The following is a 22,947-nucleotide window of genomic DNA, read 5'->3' as shown; positions in this document are numbered from 1 at the left end:
AATAGTTTTACTTTGTGTAATGACTCATCCATTCCCAGTCTCTATTCAAGCCTAAGTTAATTGTATCCAGTTTGCAAATTAATTCCAATTCAGCAGTCTCTCATTGGAGTCTGTTTTTGAAGCTTTTTTGTTGAAGTATAGCCACTCTTAGGTCTGTGATCGAGTGACCAGAGAGATTGAAGTGTTCTCCAACTGGTTTTTGAATGTTATAATTCTTGACGTCTGATTTGTGTCCATTCATTCTTTACGTAGAGACTGTCCAGTTTGGCCAATGTACATGGCAGAGGGGCATTGCTGGCACATGATGGCATATATCACATTGGTAGATGCGCAGGTGAACGAGCCTCTGATACTGTGGCTGATGTGATTAGGCCCTATGACGGTATCCCCCGAATAGATATGTGGACAGAGTTGGCAACGGGCTTTGTTGCAAGGATAGGTTCCTGGGTTAGTGGTTCTGTTGTGTGGTGTGTGGTTGCTGGTGAGTATTTGCTTCAGATTGGGGGGCTGTCTGTAAGCAAGGACTGGTCTGTCTCCCAAGATCTGAGAGAGCGATGGCTCGTCCTTCAGGATAGGTTGTAGATCCTTGATGATGCGTTGGAGAGGTTTTAGTTGGGGGCTGAAGGTGATGGCTAGTGGCGTTCTGTTTTCTTTGTTGGGCCTGTCCTGTAGTAGGTGACTTCTGTCAGTATGCCAACATTTTTATGGCTGACTTAGAACAACGCTTCCTCAGCTCTCGTCCCCTAATGCCCCTACTCTACTTGCGCTACATTGATGACATCTTCATCATCTGGACCCATGGAAAAGAAGCTCTTGAGGAATTCCACCATGATTTCAACAATTTCCATCCCACCATCAACCTCAGCCTGGACCAGTCCACACAAGAGATCCACTTCCTGGACACTACGGTGCTAATAAGCGATGGTCACATAAACACCACCCTATATCGGAAACCTAGTGACCGCTATTCCTACCTACATGCCTCTAGCTTTCATCCAGATCATACCACTCGATCCATTGTCTACAGCCAAGCGCTACGATATAACCGCATTTGCTCCAACCCCTCAGACAGAGACAAACACCTACAAGATCTCTATCATGCATTCCTACAACAACAATACCCACCTGCTGAAGTGAAGAAACAGATTGACAGAGCCAGAAGAGTACCCAGAAGTCACCTACTATAGGACAGGCCCAACAAAGAAAACAACAGAACGCCACTAGCCATCACCTTCAGCCCCCAACTAAAACCTCTCCAACGCATCATCAAGGATCTACAACCTATCCTGAAGGACGAGCCATCGCTCTCTCAGATCTTGGGAGACAGACCAGTCCTTGCTTACAGACAGCCCCCCAATCTGAAGCAAATACTCACCAGCAACCACACACCACACAACAGAACCACTAACCCAGGAACCTATCCTTGCAACAAAGCCCGTTGCCAACTCTGTCCACATATCTATTCGGGGGATACCATCATAGGGCCTAATCACATCAGCCACACTATCAGAGGCTCGTTCACCTGCGCATCTACCAATGTGATATATGCCATCATGTGCCAGCAATGCCCCTCTGCCATGTACATTGGCCAAACTGGACAGTCTCTACGTAAAAGAATGAATGGACACAAATCAGACGTCAAGAATTATAACATTCAAAAACCAGTTGGAGAACACTTCAATCTCTCTGGTCACTCGATCACAGACCTAAGAGTGGCTATACTTCAACAAAAAAGCTTCAAAAACAGACTCCAACGAGAGACTGCTGAATTGGAATTAATTTGCAAACTGGATACAATTAACTTAGGCTTGAATAGAGACTGGGAATGGATGAGTCATTACACAAAGTAAAACTATTTCCCCATGGTATTTCTCCCTCCCACCCCACCCCCCACTGTTCCTCTGATATTCTTGTTAACTGCTGGAATTAGCCTACCTGCTTGTCACCATGAAAGGTTTTCCTCCTTTCCCCCCCCTGCTGTTGGTGATGGCTTATCTTAAGTGATCACTCTCCTTACAGTGTGTATGATAAACCCATTGTTTCATGTTCTCTGTGTGTGTGTATATAAATCTCTCCTCTGTTTTTTCCACCAAATGCATCCGATGAAGTGAGCTGTAGCTCACGAAAGCTTATGCTCTAATAAATTTGTTAGTCTCTAAGGTGCCACAAGTACTCCTTTTCTTTTTTCAGTTAAACTGGAACACCCTGAATAGGATATTGGACTATAATCTATGGACTAAATTCTAAAAGAACTCTTTGCAACTACAAAGCTCACCATCTCGGCTATGAATCTGAACCTCAAGAACTGAACTCATGTCTGTATGTATATTGATCTTTTAACCATACTCTCTCTCCCTTTTCTTTTTAAAAACACTTTAGTTAATAAGAATGGCTGTAAGAAAGCATGTATTTGGGTAAAATCTGGAATATTCATTAACCTGGAGGTAATGTGTCCGATCCTTTGGGATTGGTATGAACTTTTTTATATGATGAAATCAGATTTTTTTCAGAAATCATCATACCTGACTTGGGTGTCTAGGTGAAGGCCTGAGGCTGGGTTACTTTAAGGGGAGTGTGTTGTTGATTTCTGAGTAACCAGTAAGTATAATAGAGGCTGCTTTTGTGTTGGCTTGGTAAATCCAAGTATTGGCATATCTACTAGCTTAGGGGATTGCCTGCCCCACCCTTTGTTCACCCTGAGTGACCTCAGCTGGCTCCCCTGGGATCCTGGTGACTACCATTTGTCAGTGACATAGAAGCACAATTAACTATGCATGCAAGCAGCATTCAAAATCACCACTCTGGAGCGATCACGCGCGGCCTTTGTGCAGGACTCCAGTCCGTCTGCCGTATCTGACCTGATTTCCAAAGCTGCTGAGCGAGCACAGATAGCTCCCACTTACTTTTCATGTTTCAGGGTAGCAGCCGTGTTAGTCTGTATCCGCAAAAAAGAAAAGGAGGACGTGTGGCGCCTTAGAGACTAACACATTTATGTGAGCGTGAGCTACAGCTCACTTCATCGGATGCATTCGGTGGATTTTTTTTTTTTTGTTGGTCTCTAAGGCGCCACAAGTCCTCCTTTTCTTTTTGCGACTACAGACTAACACGGCTGCTACTCTGAAACCTGGGGGGGGGGGGGGAGGAACCAAAGCACTTTGAACAAGAGACTCGCTCGGTGGCGCTGCGGGGGCCGGGGCCACGCACGGGGTTGCACTTCCCAGGGTGCATTAACCAGCCCGGGCCGGGGGGGCGGGGGCGGCTCTCGCTCCCCTCCCCCACGGGCGCTGATGATTGTATTGTTGCAAAAACGCCGTTCGGAACAAGGCGCGCGCCGCAGCGCCTGCGCAGCCACGCAGAAGAGGCGCAGCCCCGGGCATGCCGCTATTTTTAGCGCCGGGGACGCCCAGGGCAGTAGTAGCAGCGGCAGCAGCAGCGGCAGCACACGGCGCAGTCAGGCCAGCGGCCCCCCAGTCCCTCCGCCCCGCTCACCTTCGCACGGCGCTTCCTGTCCCCGCGGGGCGAGGGCGGCAGCGGCCCAGGGCCAGACCTGCGCAGGGGCCGCGCGCAGCGCGTGCGGGAGGCTGCGGCATGGTGCTGGCAGCGCCGCCCGGCACGAGACGAGACCCTGCCGGAATGACCCCGCCCCCTTCTCCGCTCCCGGCCGCCGCCGCCAGGAGGAAGGAAAGGGCTTGGGTTGCTATGCTCGGTGACGACGAACACCGGCTCGATTTTTCATTGGCGGTTCGCCGCCTAGTCTGCACCCGGAAGTACGAAGGAGAAGCCTGAGCCTGTCTCTGGGATTGGCCCGAGCGAAAGCTTCGTCGGGAGGCAGATGCGGAATTTGATTGGCTGGGCGGGCGAGCGGCCGTGCAGGATTGGCGCGGGCCGCCTCGCGGTGCATTGTGGGGGGGGGGGGGGGCGGAGAGCGCTGCGGCGGCGGCGGCGTGGAGTAAGGGGCTCATGGCGGCCATAGGGGTCCATTTGGGTTCCACCTGCGCCTGTGTGGCCGTCTATAAGGTAGGCCGCGCTGGGGGTGTGGTGAGGGGTCAGCGGGGGTTGGGGGCCCTCCCTGGTGCCGCTGTGGGGGCCGGCTCGGCTCGGCTCGGCTCGGCTCGGCTCGGCGTGCCGTGCCGTGCCGTGCCGTGCCAAGACCCCTGTGAGCAGGGTGCGTGTGTAGCAGAGTCGGGGCCCCAGGCTGTTAAGGGCCGGGATGACTCACCCCTGGACAGCCCCGCCAAGGGACGTGACGGATTCTCCCTCCCTTGGTGTCCTCAAGACGATGCTTTTCTGGAAGATGGTTTTGTGGCACACAAGTTATACAGGGGTCCCTGGGTGCAGTTTTCTGGACTGGGCAGGTCACGCTGGCCTCACAATGTGCGAAAAAGCCGTTCTAGTGTCAGTCCGTTGCTGTTAGCAGCAGAGCTGTTCAAAACTGTTTAGCTGTTGCCACTCAAGAAAGAGAACTTGGAGTCATTGCGGATAGTTCTCTGAAAACATCAATGTGCAGTGGGAGTCAAAAAAATGCAAACAGAATGTTGGGAATCCATTAAGAGAGGGATAGATAATACAGGAAAATATCATGTTGCCTCTATATAAATCAATGGTATACCCACCTCTGGAATACCGTGTGCAGATGTGCTCGCCCCATCTCAAAAAGATATATTGGAATTTGAAAAGGTTCAGAAAAGGCAACAAGAATGATTGGGGCGTGGAATGGTTGCCATATGAGGAGAGATTAATAAAACTGGGACTTTGCAGCTTGGAAAAGAGACGACTAAGGGGGGATATGATTTGAGGTCTATAAAATCATGACTGGAGCGTAGAAAGTAAATAAGGAAGTGTTGTTTACTCCTTCTCAAAACACAAGAACTAGGGGTCACCAAATGAAATTAATAGGCAGCAGGTATAAAACAAACAAAAGGAAATATTTTTTCACACAACGTATGGTCAGTCTGTGGAACTCTTTGCCAGAGGATATTGTGAAGACCAAGACTATAACAGGGTTAAAAAAAGAACTAGATAAGTTCATGGAGGATAGGTCCATCAATGGCTATTAGTCAGGATGGGCAGGGATGGTGTCCCTAGCCTCTGTTTGCCAAAAGCTGGGAATGGACGACGGGATGGATCTCTTGATGATTACCTGTTCTGTTCATTCCCTCTGGGGCACGTGGCATTGACCACTGTCGGAAGACAGGATACTGGGCTAGATGGACCTTTGGTCTGACCCATTATGGCCGTTATGTTCCCAATAGAGGATCTCGCTCTGCCAGATGGAACGATGAAATGCTAAACTCACTCATAGAGTGCAAGTTTTTAATTGGCACCATTGGCTGTGTTTGGTGGTAAACGTCGATGCTGCATATTTCATTGCTAAGGTAGGAAGGTATGTTAACATTTCACTGAGTGACTTATCTCTGCCTTTGGGCGGTGTATTTTTTGTTTTTAGGATGGCCGTGCAGATGTGGTTGCCAACGATGCAGGTGATAGAGTCACACCAGCTGTTGTTGCTTACTCAAAAAACGAAGAGGTAATTTTTCTTCTCGCTGTAGCAGTTTTCTGCAGAGAGGAATGTCCATTTTTCACTTCATAATTTCTTTTCCATTTTGCAGGTTGTTGGTTTGGCAGCAAAACAAAGTAGAGTAAGAAATATTGCAAATACAGTAGTGAAAGTAAAACAGATTCTTGGGAGAAGGTAAGTGTATTTGAGGAGTAGTGTGTGTATATATTACAAATTGGGGATGAAAATAGCAAATGCTTATTTAACTCATATCTGTACACAAGTCTTCTCACTAAAGCTGGTCTGCTAATGATTTAAGATCTAAAGGTTAATCAATTTAATAGTTTGGCTTTGATAAGAGAGGTCACTAGATCCCAAAAATTTCTTTGGTAGTTTTTCCTTTCTTTAATGAACTGTGGAATAAGAAATTAGACTTTTGAGTATTCTTTTCCTGCATTTGTTTGCAGAATCAAACTGGAATAAAAATTTGCCAATAGGTAATCTTCACACTTCATAACTTGTCCAAAATAATAGTGGGTTTGGCCTACTTCTCAACTGTAGTGAGGGCTCTTACTACCAAGATATTTTTATTTGTATGCAGAAAACATTATAAAGGTTGTAGTACATTTACTGAATTATTACCTTGAATTTAAAGTAAACTACAAGTAAATCCACAAATTAACAAAGAAAATCTTGTGAACTACAGTGAACACAAGAATCATTCATCATTGCAAATTAGCAAGGTTCTACTTTATTTGGTTTTTAGTCCTGCCTAATAAAATGCTCAACTTTGTAATCAGAGAGGTGACAAATCAAGAAGAAAGATTTGTAACAGATTAAAAACAAATTAAAATTCTTTAAATGGCAGGTTGAAGGAGAGAATCTACCTGTGTATAGTCTGATTTTTATTTTATTTTCCTTCTGGTGTAGAATTTTAACAGTTAAACTTTTACTCATCTTTTAGAATAAGTTAATCAGCTTGTAACTGCTGATTATTTACAACTGATATAACGAAAATGATATTGACATATGGTCCTGAAATAAAAATCACGTTGAATGCAGAAGATACTGTTAATTGTTCAGATTTTATTTTTTATCCAGGAGGGTAGTAAATCAGAAGTGATTGATATTTTTCTAGGGTGCACTTTATTTTCTTTTTTTAAAATGTAACTTGGACTTTATCTACGCTACGCACCTTTTAGCGACACAGTTGTGCCGCTACAGCCATGCCGCTAAAAGGTTCACAGTGTAGCTGAACAAAGCGCTCCTGCTGACAACGCACTGTTCACACCAATGCTTTTTGTCGGTAACACTTTTTTTGTCGTTGGAAGGTGTGTGTGTGTGTGTGTGTGTGTGTGTTTTTTAAACACCCCGAATGACACAAGTTTTGCCGACAAAGTTCCAGAGTAGACAAAGCCTTAGAAAAATTGTCCCTTTCCCTTGTTTTTCCATGACAGGGGTGGGGCCCCAGACCAGCTGTTTATTAATAGTAATAGCAACAGGAGTTTTGTCTAAAATAAATAAAATACAAGTGGATCTTCATAGACTGAGTGTCATAAGCTGAAAAAATGAACAACTAGGTAGGTGGAATTACACATCCAATGCCATCTGCAAAACATCACTCTTAATTTGTTTTGACAGCTCTGGTGACCCACAAGCTGAGAAATATATTGCAGAAAGCAAATGTCCAGTAAGTATGATCCAGTTTCTTTTTTCTCCCTAGAGTTGAAAAAATTTGCATTGGTTCCATCATTTATTTTAGTATCACAAATACCTCATTACAGTGTCTTTGTGCCATATGGGTCTGATCACTGTCTGAAACTCTACAAGACACCATGTGTGATAGAAGCTTCTTTTTTAATGAGAGGTTTTGCTATATTCTGCTTTAAACCCTCTATTTGTCTCTCTCTTGTGGAGTTAGAGCCATCCATTATATGTGGGTTCTCCCTTGGGTAATATGCCTGAAGGAGAACTTCACAGAGGGTGATTCTTTAATGCAGTCAAAGAGGAATAGTAACTAGCTTTTATTAACATTATAAATACAGAAAATGCTCAGCATAGGAAGCATGAAATTAAAATGTTTATTACACAAGCAACCACATTATTGAATCTTAAGACAACATTATCCTTGCTACTGGAAGCTTTGTTTCAAAGAGAGATTTTTAAAAAAACTTTATTAAATCAAGATACTGACCTGATCTCTATCTCAGGAGCTCACAAGCATGCGGGAGTCTGAGTAACCGATCAACAATCGACTGCCCTGTATCCAGCCCTTGCTTCACCTCCTTCCTCCCAGAGGAGTGACAGCCAGGCTGTGATAATCGTTGACCACCCATCTTGATAAATTCATGTAAATTGGCGCAAAAGCTAGATAATATGAGGGTCTCAAAGTCCTCCCTGTGTGCCTGGGAGAACTGTGTCTTAGGCAAATCTTCCCCAACATTGCCATGACGTTTGAGGTCCAAATCCTTAGGGGTTTTTTACCTTGTGTTTGAATGTTATATACCATGGGCCTGGCTTCATGATTCAGGCCTGGATAATGTAAGACATCTTTATGATCCCCCTCCTTGGTCAAATCTGTTGTGGTGTCTTCATACTTTTTGGGCCAAATACAAACATGAAAATGTTTCCCTGGTCTAGCTTTCTTTTCTGGGAATGGAAACCGAATTAGACAAACATTACTTTTCATTACAAACAAAATGAGTCTTACTAGGTCACATGCACATATGTTGGCTTTATTCCTAGGTCACTGAGAAGAATGGAAAACTCCAGTATGAAATAGATAACAAACTTGTTTGCCCAGAAGAAGTTGCAAAACTCATATTCAGTAAAATGAAAGGTAAATAGGGAGTAAAACTTTAAAAGTTTTCAACACCTTGGCTATATTAAGGCGCCTTTTAAAAATAGTAATATTTTAATCCACATGTTCTGCCTCTGTTTGTAAACAGAAACTGCTCAGTCTGCTTTGGGTTCCGATGTCAATGATGTGGTTATTACTGTGCCATTTGAGTTTGGAGAGAACCAGAAAAATGCCCTTGGGTAAGAAGAATGACTTCTCTTTTCATTTAGATGCAGGGGGACAGAATGGCTCAAGGGATTGCTGATGATAGGGCCCTACCAAATTCATGGTCCATTTTGGTCAATTTTATGGTCCTAGGATTTTAAAAATCATAAATGTCATGCTTTCAGCTATTTAAATCTGAAATTTCATGGTGTTGTATTTGTAGGGACTGACCCAAAAAGGAGTTGGGGGGGGGGGGAGGGGTGTCATAAGGTTCACAGACACAAGGGTCACATTGGGTCAGGACCCCCAATTTGAGAAATGCTGGTCTCCCCTGTGAAATATGTAGAGTGTAGGGGAAAGCACACACAAGACCAGATTTCACAGTCCTTGATGCGTTTTTCATGGCTGAGAATTTGGTAGGGCCCTATTGATGGGATATGGAGACTTCCATATCTGGACCCAAATCCTGTAACTGATAGTAAATGGGCAGGTTGCTGTGCGTCTACAGAGCCTTCGCAGATGTAGCAGTCTGAACATCCACTTACAGTTACAAGATTGGAACCCTAGTTTGCTGGGTCAAATTTGGACCACGCTGGTGGTAATCAGGAGAAGAATCCTGGCCCGGTTGAAGACAGTGGGAGTTTTGCTACTGACTTCAATAGAAAAGACTTCACTCTAGAGGTTTTATCACTTGGTGACCGTTGTGTTTCACTTGAAATGCAAATGATTTCAGTGCTGTTCCTCCTTAGGTTTTTACATCACAAATCTGAGCATCACAATTGGCACCAAATAGCACCTTTATGGGCGATTGTACCAGGGAGGTTAGATGCTGTATGAGCATGGAGACTGAATTCTTATCCCGCCATGCTAGGTTTGAGACGTCCTGGCAGGACAACACAGGGCCACTTTCTGTACCACTGTTTATTCTTGTAGGGGTTCTCTCTCCAGGGCTCACCAGCAACCACACACCACACAACAGAACCACTAACCCAGGAACCTATCCTTGCAACAAAGCCCGTTGCCAACTCTGTCCACATATCTATTCAGGGGATACCATCATAGGGCCTAATCACATCAGCCACACCATCAGAGGCTCGTTCACCTGTGAATCTACCAATGTGATATATGCCATCATGTGCCAGCAATGCCCCTCTGCCATGTACATTGGCCAAACTGGACAGTCTCTACGTAAAAGAATGAATGGACACAAATCAGACGTCAAGAATTATAACATTCAAAAACCAGTTGGAGAACACTTCAATCTCTCTGGTCACTCGATCACAGACCTAAGAGTGGCTATACTTGAACAAAAAAGCTTCAAAAACAGACTCCAACGAGAGACTGCTGAATTGGAATTAATTTGCAAACTGGATACAATTAACTTAGGCTTGAATAGAGACTGGGAATGGATGAGTCATTACACAAAGTAAAACTATTTCCCCATGGTATTTCTCCCTCCCACCCCACCCCCCACTGTTCCTCTGATATTCTTGTTAACTGCTGGAATTAGCCTACCTGCTTGTCACCATGAAAGGTTTTCCTCCTTTCCCCCCCCCTGCTGTTGGTGATGGCTTATCTTAAGTGATCACTCTCCTTACAGTGTGTATGATAAACCCATTGTTTCATGTTCTCTGTGTGTGTGTATATAAATCTCTCCTCTGTTTTTTCCACCAAATGCATCCGATGAAGTGAGCTGTAGCTCACGAAAGCTTATGCTCTAATAAATTTGTTAGTCTCTAAGGTGCCACAAGTACTCCTTTTCTTTTTGCGAATACAGACTAACACGGCTGCTACTCTGAAACCTCTCCAGGGCTGTCAGTTTTTATATTACACAAGCCTAAGTCATTTTAAAAAAACAAAGTATTTTACTATTATAAGTCGAAATGCTCCAGCTTTTAGATTTAAAAAAAAAATCAGATGCCAGATGTCTGTTAAAAATCCATCTGGAAATAAGAATTGAGTCTTAAACCAGTGAATGGTATTTAAGAGTCATTGAGCAAAGCATTTATGAGGTTTGTGTGTTACTGAGGACATTTCATACTTGCCAGTTAATCTGAGAAATGCTAAATTAGTTAAATGACTATTACAAGGTGTATATTGGAGTGTGTCAGAATGACTGAGTACTTCTGTTTCAAGCGTAAAGGCAATAGACTTTATCTGGAAGAAATGTAATTGTAGGCTGTTCAGAGACATTGAATTTTCCAGAGATTTTTTTTTTGTGGGGGAAGCAATCAAGGTGATTTGGATGAGATATAAAACCAAACTTTCCTGCTATTACTGCTGAGAACAATTTATGGGGATTTTTTCTGGAATGTTAATAGTTAGATTTTGTTCTTAAAGTTAAAACTTCTGCTCCCAAATAAAACACAGCCAATTTCACTTTTCTATTTTGTGTCAGAGACTCTCATGCATTACAATACATTTTTCCTTGACACTTCATATATACAATTAAGGCAGGGAACCCAGTAACAATTTGCATTATAGACAGAACTTTTAATAGTGTTCCTTGACTAGGCCAAAACCTTGGAAATACCATATTATATCCGGGTAACATGGCTCTGTGGTATATGTACATTCATGAGGCCTCAGTAATATGTACCACTACAGTAAGTGAAATGCAGACCTTTAGCTGTGGTGTGTCTTATCACAGGCAAGCAGCTGGGGCAGCTGGATTTAATGTTCTGAGATTAATTCATGAGTCATCTGCAGCTCTCTTGGCGTATGGAATTGGACAAGATTCACCCACTGGGAAAAGGTAAAATGCTTTTATCTCATTTTTATGTGTGCTTTGTAAAATAGATTTAACTGTGGGTGCTTGAAAATTGGAGGTTTTGATGAACAATAGCGGTGTGTAATTAAGGCTTTATTGTGACTACAAAAATCAGGAGACGTCATTGTATTGTCATAACAATAAATGCAAAAATCATAACTTTGCTAGGAAATGCCCAGGGAACACCATATTATAGTTAACATTAAGGCTTGTCATTGGAAATTTGAAAAGTTCCATAGCCTTCATTTTCAATACAGATTTGTTTTCAATTACTTAAATGACTTTGAACTGATAACCATAATTTAAAAACCCATACTTTGCTACACTGGATATGGGGGAAAAAAAAGTGTGAAAAAATTGTCTTGCTCAGTAGTGAGCTGACTGGATTGACAAAAGATCATGACTACTTAGCTTGAAAATTAAAATGCAAGTCAATTTGTTATGGAAGTTATGACAATAGTAACATAGTACTGTTCTATCCAAGTTTTAAGTTAAAATATGTAACTTCTATTACCTGAGTATTCAAGTGCTGTACAAAATTAAAAAGTTGAGATCTGCCCAGGTGTCACTTTTCTATCCTGCTGTAAGTATAACTAGGGCTCATAAGATCAAATAAATGTTAGTTCCCAGTTACGCTCTGTTTAGTCAGGCTGCTTGCTACTTGTAAGCATGCTATATCAACTATTCTGTTTCTTGGAGGAATATTGTAAAATAATATCTATAGATATGATAGATGTATGTATTTCAGTCCTTCCAATCAAATGTTATTGACAAACAATGTGTAAAACTTAATTTACATTGTGTGTATATGTTTAGTTAGAAACAATGAGTATGAAGAAATGTAGATATTTTACTGATCTAGTTTTCAAGTTTTTTTTGTTTTTGTTTTTTTTTGTTTTAACCTGGCAGCAATGTGTTGGTTTTTAAGCTTGGAGGAACATCGCTCTCTGTGACAGTTATAGAAGTAAATAGTGGAATATATCGTGTTCTTGCCACAAACACAGATGATAGTATAGGTGGTGTCTGTTTCACAGAAGCCTTAGCACAACATTTAGCTTCTGAATTTCAGAGGTAAGTGCTGAATATTTTACAGCTACAGAAAAACATACATTGCTATTAATGTTGGGACTACCTTTTTTAAAATTGTCTGGAGGCAAAGTGGGGTTTGGGGTGGAGGCTCACAGCTCACAATCCCCCCATGCAATGACCTTGTGACCCCCTGTTTGAGAACCCCTGTTCTAGGTGTTACCACCATATAAATATTGAATAATAATCCATGCATTTAGCAAAAGTTGGCTAGGGTGAATTCACTGAGCCTACATAAAACTACCGTGTAAGTTTCAGATGGATAACATTCCTTTTCTGACTCAAACTGTTGTGTAGTGTTGCTGTAAGCTTTTTTTTTTTTTTTAAAGCAGTCTCATTTCAACTCTGGGCTGTTGGGCGTTTTTGTTTTTAAATAACGGCAGCTTTTATTAAGAAGTTGTTGAAGCAATTGCTATATATTCCTAATCGCTTAGTCAAGTTTATAGAGTGCTTTGAGATCTTTTGGATGAGGTTGTTACAACTTCTGTTTAATGTTCTGTTTCTTGAAACAACCCTGATGATTGAACTTTAAATTGATTAGCTTCAGGCATCTTCTTCCCATATTGCATTCATTTAGGAGATTGTTCTGAGGAGAGACTAATGAAATCTCTACTTGTTAAAACACTAGTTCCTGGCTTTCCCCAAATGGCATTGTAGAATGTGTCCTTTGCTTGAATTTGAAGCAGACATTTTTCTTTGTACATTTTGAATGTACTTACAAGAATAATATTACCGAAGAATGGGAAAACGAGCCACTTTTTAATACTAACTTCTTGAAAGCATTAATATCTAACGTATTATGTCTAAAACAGTTTCTCAGTCATCGTAAAGACTTCTTTTTAATACAGATCTTATAAACATGATATAAGAGGAAATTCCAGAGCTATGATGAAGCTAATGAACAGCGCTGATGTTGCAAAGCACTCTTTGTCAACCTTGGGAAGTTCAAACTGTTTCGTAGACTCATTATATGATGGTCTGGATTTTGATTGTAATGTGTCCAGGTAAGGGTAATCCTTTAGAAATTACTTTTGATATTTTTGTAACGGGGGGGGGGGTGTGTGTGTAAAATTGAATTTTGGGGCGGGGGGGTACTGAAGATGAAAACTGGGTTTTTGATCTCTTTCTTGCAATATCTAAAGTCTCTGCTTATGTGAATAGTTCCGTTGGCTTTAGTGTCAGATGAGTAAAGGCTGCAAGAATTGGGCTCTGAGTACTAAAGAAGGCTTCTAGCATTGCACTTGCAGGTTCTGACTTTTTTGAAAGGTCCCCCAGAATTTTGCCTTTATTTCATATGCACTATTTTCCCGATTTTTTTAACTTGAAGGATGACTAGTCCTAATCCAGCATAATGACATAGCATCTGACTTTATTGAAGATGGGGCTTGAAAACCATACCAGAGACCTACTGGCCAGAGCAAGATATCAAAGAAAAGTGTATAGAGAGCCCTGATAAGTGAGAGGTGTAGGGAGCTGGGATTTGTACCAGGTGTTCTGTTCCAAGACCCTGCACAGAATAAGGTCTATCCCTTTTTCTGAGAGGGGCAGAAGCTTTCTCTCCCTTCACCCCTCCTCAGTTCTCTGGTGTGAGAGTGGACTACTCTTACCTCTCCCGGGTGGGTTTTTTTTTTTTTTTTTTTTTTTTTTCCTTTGGAGGAGGATTGTCCTCCCCTGTCAATTCTGCTACTGCTCATTGCTTTCCCAGTTGGCAGTAGAAGCAGAATAAAATAGGATGCTTGGCAGTTTTCTTAACAGAATAGAAGCAGTTCCATTTTGCTGCTGCTGCAGTCTGGTATAAAAACAAATTAAAAACAAAAACAAAAAAACCCACCACAGTAGCAGAGACAAAGGAGCAGTCTATCTGCAGACTTTTATGAAAAAACTGTTTGGATTGCTCTAGTTCAGTTTTATGGACTAATATTTTGTTTTAATTAAAGTGATTCATTGTATACCTTTCAACCTTGTAAAGCTTCCCCAGTCCCTTTTGGTGAGTAGTATTCTCAAGCCCTGAATAAAGGTAGTACAACATATTGGGGTCCACAGACTACTTGCTTGTGAACATAAAGCAAGAGGTTGACAGTTAATTCTTAAGAACTTTTCTTACCTTGTTTCACCTTTGCAGATAAATGTGTTTTTAGTGTTTAATGCATCTTCAGATTAAAAATCAAAATTAGATTCAGTTTTTCCACTTTGTCTCACCACCTTGTTTTACCCCACAACTTGCATATGGAGATGGTTTTCTGTGGACCATCTGGGATATGTCTATACAGGAGGAAAAACTGGCCCTGTAATTCTCTACTGGTGTACTGCTACTGATGGAGTTATATTGCAGGGAGCATGCAGGCACTTTTTCCACATTATCTCAGCAGGGTTAATGTGTATTGGTGAAACTTTGGGTGGGACAACACCAATTTTTTTGCATGTCTAAACTGCTGCATTTTTTTCAGCTGTTCTTCACAAAAACAAAATCCAAGTTGAATCCACAGCTTTCTTGGTATATTTGTGAAGCCATAATATTTCTGAGACTCTTTCACACCAGTACATTGCTCCTGCTGTTACTTAATCCTATCAGTTCATGGCTGTGGAATCAGAGAATGCTGTAGAAAATATCTTTCTCTTCCATTTTAACTGCTAATTCTTCCAACGGCTGAGAGATTGTATTTGCTGTTTACTTAGCATTTTCTGTTTGTTAAACAGGGCCAGATTTGAACTGATTTGTTCTCCACTTTTTAATAAATGTGTAGAAGCAATTAAAAAACTCTTGCAACAAGTTGGATTTACAGCAGATGACATTAACAAGGTAAAAATTAATCTTTATTCTCTGGATATTTATGAACTCATTTGGAAGAACACCTGGGGAATATATTAACAAGGAATTAGCCATTAGCTGTTAATTTCTGGGGCTCAAAGTATACCCTTGTATGTGAAGCATTTTCTGGCTGCTAAATGTCATACTAGTTAAAGGTACAATTTACCCTCTGCATGTGTGTAGCTCTTATTACTGCTGACGGGTGTTGTGTTCACATTAAGGGAAGAATGTATCGCACGCAAGACTTTGGGTTTATAAAAGAACTAAAGGGTGACTAAAGCCTTATGGTTTAACACTGTCCTTTTCATCTATGTAGCACATTGATAACAAATCCTTGATCAATTCAAGGAAACTAAAATCACTTATGATTGATTGATTTTTAATATTTTATATGCCTAGGCTGGGATGGGTGCTGTACTTAACTTATCTAAAATGTTGTCTAAAAGATTTTTGATATACTTGGAGATTTATTATAACTAGTGATTTCATAGGTTTATTTTAGGTTTTTAAACATTCTTAAAACTCAAACCATGTACATCATATAACTGAGGGCTAAGGGACTGTTCCAACACCCACTGAAGCCTGTGGAATTTTACATTTGTCTTAATCAGGAATTGGATTGTACTCTTAAGTGTGTGAGAGGGGCTTTTTTGCATGTCTTTAAAGGAACTCCTGAGCTCTAGTTCATGTCTGAGTAAATCACTTAACCTCTGCCTCACTGGCCCATTAAATTGGGTTAATATTTACCCAAATCACAGAAGTATGAGTTGTTTAGTTAGTTAAAAGTACCTTAAAGATGGAGAGGTATGTAAAGTACAAAGTAACTACGTAGTAGTAGTAAATCTTTTAATTTTTAGATATGCACAGTACTTCTGATTGCAGAACCCAAGATCAATTACAGTAATATTGGAGAATAGTAGAGGCCAATAAGTCTTTTTTAGTTATTCAGCATAAAGGATAATACTACATGCCACTGGGATTTCCATAGTCAGTTTTGCATATGTAACGTCTGTTTAGTTTCAGTGATAGGGTAGAGAAGGGTTGGCATTTAAGATATAAAGTCCTGCAGTAACTAACAGATGCTCTTAGCACAGTGAGAACTGTTCCTTGAGTGGGAACTGCAGGCAAAAGAGCACATCAAGGTATCCCACAGGGGTTTGAAAGCTGTGAAAAGCGAACTTAAAATAGTGCCTACAAGTTTGAACTGAGCGTAGTGTGTTTAAAAAAAAATTTCTAACAAAAGGAAATGGTGAGTAGAGGAGTCAACACAAAACAAAGTGAAAATTGTAACATTAAATTTTTTAAAAGGAAACTAAATTCAGTGAATAAAGGGGAATCTTAAGTGAAGTCTTTTTTAAAAGTGAACATTTTTGATAAATGCCTGAGCGCTGTTTTATGTAAATAGTTGGCTGTCATGAATTTTTGCTTCATTTCCAGGTCAGGTTGGCCTCCGCTAAGACACTGTTGTTGTTTTGGGGGCGCGGGGAGTTAATTGGTTCTTTTAACAATGTGGTGTTTTTTTTGTGGTTTTTTTTTTTTTTTTTTTTAATGGAACGCTATTTTTTTAGCTAGCTGACTGATATAATAGGAGGCCTGCTCCAGAAATGATTTCATGCTTGCAAGCTGCCTTTCTTTTGAGACAAATGCTAAAGGTAGAGGTCAGGCAAAAATAATGTATTTATATTTTTTTATTGTAGTAGTTCTGTGGTTTTTACACAATGGGTCATAGAGCATTAAACATTACAGAGCAATTTAACCTTCCACAATGTAGCTGTATGTTCACTTACGTTCTGTAAAGTTCTGAAGTCACTAAGGAATAATATTTTCTAGGTAGTTCTATGTGGTGGGTCTGCTCGAATTCCAAAGCTACAACAGCTAATTAAAGACCTTTTCCCAGCTGTGGAGCTGCTGAATTCTATCGCACCAGATGAGGTCATTCCTATTGGGGCAGCCACAGAAGCAGGGATCCTAGTAGGGAAAGAGAACCTCTCATTAGAGGAGGAGGCACTATCTATTGAGTGTTCTGCCAAAGATATTCTAGTTAAGGTAAGTCTCATAGTTTAATATTGAAACTTTTTTACTCCACTAATGCAAAAATGTATCAATATTGGTGAAAAGAAAAGGAGTACTTGTGGCACCTTAGAGACTAACAAATTTATTAGAGCATAAGCTTTCGTGAGCTACAGCTCACTTCATCAGATGCATTTGGTGGATGAAGTGAGCTGTAGCTCACGAAAGCTTATGCTCTAATAAATTTGTTAGTCTCTAAGGTGCCACAAGTACTCCTTTTCTTTTTGCGAATACAGACTAACACGGCTGCTACTCTGAAACCTGTCAATATTGGTGGTGACTCACTTGGAAATGTCATGTTCATTGATTTACAGTGGTGGTAGTCTCCAAAAACCATGTTAGCACTAGCAATTGCATTGCAACTTCCTACTAAATAAATCAATATGTAGGACCTGATCCATAGCCTATCAAAATCAATAGACATACTCCTATTGATTTCATTGGGCTTTGGATCAAATCCTTGCTATGCTACAATAATTGAATTTACCACTCCGTGTGCAGTATTTTCTATGGCTGCAATAGGAAATGCTTCAAATACTACCATGCTGCAGCATTTGCCTTTATTTTGAGTATTAATGCTGAATTATACTTTTAAGCAGAGACCACTGTATGTAGCTATCATCTGATGATTAAAAATCAGTTTTTGCTAGCTTAACTCCCATTGAGTAGAGCCGAATAAAACTCTAGACTGTAATGTCTTTAAATTTGAACCTCTTATGTAAAGTTCAGAGATTAGATATGTCATGCCAACTTTTCTTGTTTGTTAGGGTATAGATGAATCGGGGACTGACAAATTCACAGTGCTGTTTCCATCAGGAACTCCCTTGCCAGCACGAAGGCAGCACACACTACTTGCCCCAGGAAATAATTCCTCTGTATGCCTTGAACTATATGAGTCTCTAGGGAAAAGTCCTGCAAAAGAGGAAGACAAATTTGCACAGGTGAGTACATACAAGAAGTTAATATAAAATTCTTGCTGTGAATTATTTGGAAATTCAGTGGATGTACAAGAACAGACTTTTTGTTGGGAGGAGTGGAAGTCCCTACGCCAGTCTCTCTAGAAATTGCCTTTAAATCATTCCCATAAACAGATCATACTGACTTTCCAAGCAAAGTATTTTTTTTAAAAAAGGAATTCTTCCTTTACTTAGCACCTTTATCAAGCTGAAGAATCCTACAAGTGCTTTGCAGGCTGCTCATATATAGAGCACTGCTGAAATGTAGCAAGCAACCAGCCCAGCAACGTACTTCACAATGGCAAGTTAGAAGAGAGAACTTTTTGACCAGGAATGGTGGCGTAAGTAGTACACAAAGTGCTACAGGATCTATTCAAGTCCACCTAGATTGAATAGGATCTTAGTTTCAAATATTGCTTTGGAAAAACACACACGGTATGCTACATGGTACTCAACTTCTCTAAATCAGAAGTATTAAAAATTAGTCAGGTACATCTAATACTCCTTGGATGAGTAGTGGCAAGGATTCAATGTTAGCTTAGTGGATAGAGCACTTGACTGCAAATCAACAGAATCCTTGAAGAAATGCCTCCTTAACTAAGTGTGCTTTTTGGGTCTGCACGGTGCTGATCACCTCTACCTGGAGGTACTTTCATGCCACTTAGTAGCCAAAGACAAAGGTTTGCCATAACTTGAGCTTTTTAGGAAGGGAATGGGAGTGTTCTGAAGTTCACATAGTGTTTTAGGACCTGATCAAAAGAGGTGATGAGCATGCTCATCTGATACTGAAATTAATGGGAGTTGAAGGTGCGCTGCCCCTTTCAGGATCAGACCTTGCATAGCCTTTCCCATTTCAAGGAGCTATCTTCACGTGAAGTGACTTCAACAGAAGGATAGAGCCCTTCCTGTATGGATCTCTCTTGCACGTACATGTGGACTTACTGTTTTGCAACTACCTTGTATCTTAAATTACCAGTAATAAATTCTGAACAGAATAAATAACATTCAGCATGTACAATTTTGATTATTTTTGGAAAATGCAGTACTTGTGATTTTTGTCGCCTCCATTTGGAAGAGTTGGGATCACAGAAATGTAGGATTAGAAGGGACCACAATAGGTCACCTAGTCCAGTCCCTTGCACTTAAGCAGGAATAGTGTAATCTAGACTGCCTGACAGGTGTTTATCTAACCTCCAGTGACCAAAGATTCTACAACCTCCCTAGGTAATATGTTCCAGTGCTTAACTGCCCTTAGTTAGGAAGTTTTTCCTTGCTATGCAGGATAAATCTCCTTTGCTGCAAATTAAGCCCATTACTACTTCTCTTTATCCAGAGGACAGGACAACAATTTATCACCATCTTCTTACCTACTTGAAGACTTATCATGTCCCCCGTTAGTCTTCTCTTCTCCAGACTAAACAAACCCATATTTTTTTTCAATCTTTCCTTATAGGTCTTTGTTTATGTTTTAAGAACTTCGGTCACTTCTATTGCTTTCCTCTGGACTTTGTTCACATCTTTCCTGAGATGTGGTGTCCAGAACTGGACATAGTTCTCCAGGTGAGGCCTCATCAGTGCTGAGTAGAGTGGAAGAATTACTTCTCGTGTCTAGCATATGACACTCCTGCTAATACATCCCAGAATGATGTTCTTTTTTAGCAACAGTATACGCTGTTGATTCATCTTTAGCTTGTGATCCACTGTAACTCCCAGATCCTTTTCTGCAGTACTCCTTCCTAGGCAGTCATTTCCCATTTTGTATTTGGGTAATTGATTATTTCTTCCTAAGTGTAGTATTTTTGCATTTGACTTTACTGAATTTCATCAGACTATTTTCCAATTTGTCAGCTGAGTTGGCTGAGTTTAGGTTCTTGTTTTAAAATCCTAGACTTTTGAGAGACAACAGCAGAATCGGCAAGTGGGTAGTGGCCTGGAACGTTAGAGCAAGGGATTTCATTCCGAACGACGAATGTAGTTTTGGAATTTGGACGCTAGATCTGTTCATGTGCTTAGCTTACTTTGTATCAGTGCATATAATCAACTTTAGCCTTTTATTTTTTTTTAAACAGATTGTACTCCAGGAGTTAGATATAAAGGAAGGAGGTCTTCATGACATATTAACTGTTCTCACTATGAAAAGGTACCAGAAATACAAATATTTCCTTGTCTGTGCATTAATTCACTAAGTTCCTATGAAAACTACATTTGAGAGAAATACTTTTTCTGCTGCTGAACTTCATCTGAGAATTGATAATATTTTCTCTCTAAGAAAGAGCAGCAGTTAATTAATTATTTGTGGGGCTCTTGCAACATGGGGATGAATTTGTGGGGAATCTGTGGTTTCTTTTTCTGCCTTTCCCAAAAGCAATGTTAATGTAGATTCTTGATGTCCCTAAATAAAATTTTCATACATGCTATGTTAAGATCTATTTTCAAGACTTCTGGTGTACAATATGTAAATATTTATTTCTCTCTTGCTTAGGGATGGATCCTTACATGTTACCTGCACAGATCAAGATACAGGAAAATGTGAAGTCATCACTATTGAAGTGGCATCATAGTTTCATTTGAAAGGAGACTCTTTTTTTTGTTGGCTTGTTTCCTAAACACACGTGTGTGTGTGTGTGTGTGTGAGAGAGATACTTTTAATGAGCCATTGCAGACTGGAATAAATTAGATAACAGCATTTCAGCACCAAATCTTTTATTTTTTTTAAGTTACAAATGAAAATATAATGCAAAAGGTCACCCCCAACTTTCAAATAATAGAGATAGTAATGCAATCTATCAATATTTAAGTTTCCCAAAGTGACACACCCAAATGATTTTTATTCTTTCAATAACGGGTTTATTACAGAATGAAAACTTTTCAAATCCATATGATTTAAGTTAGGGGTTCCTGCTTCCCATCTCATTAACGTAATAGAGACATAGACCCTTTTGGAACTGTTGATACATCAGTCATAAACAGCCGACCAGTGAACAAGCAAAAATCAGTCACCTGTTTGTAGATGGGTCCTTTAAAGTTTGTACCAAGTTGTACCAAAACTTGAGTAACGAAACTGCTTCTAAAGACTGGCAAGGTGTGATCCCTTTTGGAGTTAAGAGTCCTGTGTGCAGGTTTCGCTGTTCAAGCTAACGTCAAATGGCTTTGTGATCACTACATGGGAAACCTGTATGAGGGAAGACATTCTTGTGTATTTGTTTACTTATGGAATAGCAATAAAATATGATTTTTATATACATGTTGATGCACACTATACTTAATGGCATGGATGCAGACAGCTTTTTCAAACCTAATACAGTAAATTCAGAGCACTACTTGGTTTATGGTGGATAGAAACTTTAGTGCGTTTTCCTGCTTACAGAGTACACTAAGTATAATTGAGTTAACCAGACAAGTACAATTTTTACAGTACTTGGGATCCAACTTGAGAGGTTTAGCACCAGCAATTTTCAAAGATATCAGTTCACACTAATTTCAGATCAGTACCAATTCAAGGAGGAGAAACGTTAAATGGTTAAAGTTATAACCCTCATTGATGCAGTAGTACTTCAGCCTTCCTCTCCAATCTTTATATTTGTAGCCCTTTAATGTCAAGGTGATCTCGTGCTTAAGGTGCTAGGATAAGACTTGAGACCCACACTCAATTCCCTGTTTTGTCACAGACTTCCCATCTGTCCATAGATAAGTCACTGAAACTCAGTGATGTGGTCCCATCTGTAAAACAGGGATAAGTGTCACGGAAACACAGGATCAGTGCTATCTCCACAGCTTTGGAAGAGTCTCTAGGAGGAATCCTGCAATGTGCTAGACCCCTAAGGGCTCTTACTCTTCCTCCAGGGTAGGTCATGCCACAGAACTGCCTCCTTGACTGAACCTCTGGGTATCTTGCATACCTCAAAACCTTTTCCTATAAACCTTAGGTGTCAATTGAAACATAAGCAGTAGAGCCTTTTTTGATCTGTTTAGAGTGCCCAGTATCAATTTATCAATCTGGCTGTATGCCTCTAAAGCTTGGGGATTGGGGGGGGGGGGGGGTGAGACAGCGGAACTAGTCCACAGGGTCAACCATATACAAATTGCAAATCTTTTCAAAGCCTGTGAGGTAGGCATCTCTATCCACCCCTTTCTTAAACTGGGGCAACAATTTGGTATCTAGGCTCCCTGCGGGAATTAGCATCACTGGGTCTTTCTCCTCTTACCCCTCTATAGGTTCTGTTTCCCCTCTGCTACTCCATATTCAGTTCATGCTTTCTCTGCTTCCCCTTTTGTTTTGCTGATTCCCATGGTCAGGTCGTTCCTTCTCAGTCAGCTAGCTCCTTTGCTCTCAGCTCCAACTCCTACCACTTCAAATCTGTCAGTGGGAAACCTGGTCATGAGGACACACTGCTGGAAGGGGAAGCAGCTCTTGAGGATGCTACATGGCTGCCTCTGTCCCTCAGACCCTCTTGGAATGAGGCCTGTGGGGCTGACAGCGTACTTGTGGCACAAGGGTGGTAGTGGGGGCGAGGGGGTGGTTTGGTGGCTTCCAAGCCAGACTATTCTATTGGGGGATTGTGAAGGTCAGGCCTCTGGTCTCAACTTTCATGCCCCAGTGTATCCAATTCACAGGGTGTACACAGAGCAGGCCCTGAGGCATAATCACTTTATCATGCCCGTAGGAAGTGGCTGGGGAAAGGGTCTGGGGTACCAGGACACAGATGCTGGCAAGGCCCAATGTGGTGGACCCAGATCAGTTTGTGCCCAGTGAAT

At 41.0% G+C, this 22,947-nt stretch overlaps 1 protein-coding gene and 1 long non-coding RNA gene across 6 annotated transcripts in view; one reads left to right on the top strand and one right to left on the bottom strand.

Moving 5' to 3' along the window:
- Positions 1–3,757: 3,757 nt before the first annotated feature.
- HSPA14 (heat shock protein family A (Hsp70) member 14) lies at positions 3,758–21,434 on the top strand. 3 transcript variants are annotated; one of them, XM_038389173.2, is made up of 14 exons: positions 3,758–4,017; positions 5,447–5,527; positions 5,610–5,692; positions 7,139–7,187; positions 8,243–8,336; positions 8,446–8,536; positions 11,152–11,256; positions 12,181–12,342; positions 13,206–13,361; positions 15,055–15,157; positions 16,997–17,212; positions 18,004–18,177; positions 20,262–20,332; positions 20,675–21,434. In XM_038389173.2, exons 1-14 carry the CDS (start codon positions 3,961–3,963, stop codon positions 20,751–20,753), a joined length of 1,521 nt encoding a protein of 506 aa, XP_038245101.1. In that variant the 5' UTR covers positions 3,758–3,960; the 3' UTR covers positions 20,754–21,434. The 3 variants fall into 3 exon arrangements, with proteins under 3 accessions (XP_038245101.1, XP_043354107.1, XP_043354101.1); XM_043498166.1 differs by having other exon boundaries at positions 3,869–4,017; positions 12,178–12,342; XM_043498172.1 differs by lacking the exons at positions 18,004–18,177; positions 20,262–20,332; positions 20,675–21,434 and adding an exon at positions 17,510–17,929 and having other exon boundaries at positions 3,868–4,017; positions 12,178–12,342; positions 16,997–17,276.
- The window catches only part of LOC119850769, a 14,815-nt gene continuing 8,742 nt past the window's right edge, over positions 16,875–22,947 (bottom strand). Inside the window, exons 3-6 of one of the 3 annotated variants that reach the window (XR_006275899.1) lie at positions 21,193–21,364; positions 20,696–20,786; positions 17,948–18,575; positions 16,875–17,134 (exon numbers count right to left, since the gene is read on the bottom strand). This is a non-coding gene — a long non-coding RNA (uncharacterized LOC119850769). Of the gene's footprint in view, positions 17,135–17,947; positions 18,576–20,695; positions 21,365–22,947 lie in introns of all 3 variants that reach the window. The other 2 variants (XR_005291008.2, XR_005291009.2) reach the window with 2 other exon arrangements.

This window comes from Dermochelys coriacea, chromosome 1 (assembly GCF_009764565.3).
Source record: "Dermochelys coriacea isolate rDerCor1 chromosome 1, rDerCor1.pri.v4, whole genome shotgun sequence".
Taxonomy (NCBI): domain Eukaryota; kingdom Metazoa; phylum Chordata; order Testudines; family Dermochelyidae; genus Dermochelys; species Dermochelys coriacea.
Note: the sequence above shows the minus strand (reverse complement) of the source record. Positions and strands in the feature narration are given on the sequence as shown.

Excerpts from the sequence above, each read along its gene's own strand:
- HSPA14 (XM_043498166.1), top strand. The coding sequence starts at position 3,961 with ATGGCGGCCATAGGGGTCCATTTGGGTTCCACCTGCGCCTGTGTGGCC. Across the intron at positions 4,018-5,446 it reads CCTGTGTGGCCGTCTATAAG|GATGGCCGTGCAGATGTGGT; the intron begins GTAGGCCGCGCT and ends TTTTGTTTTTAG. Across the intron at positions 11,257-12,177 it reads GATTCACCCACTGGGAAAAG|CAGCAATGTGTTGGTTTTTA; the intron begins GTAAAATGCTTT and ends GTTTTAACCTGG.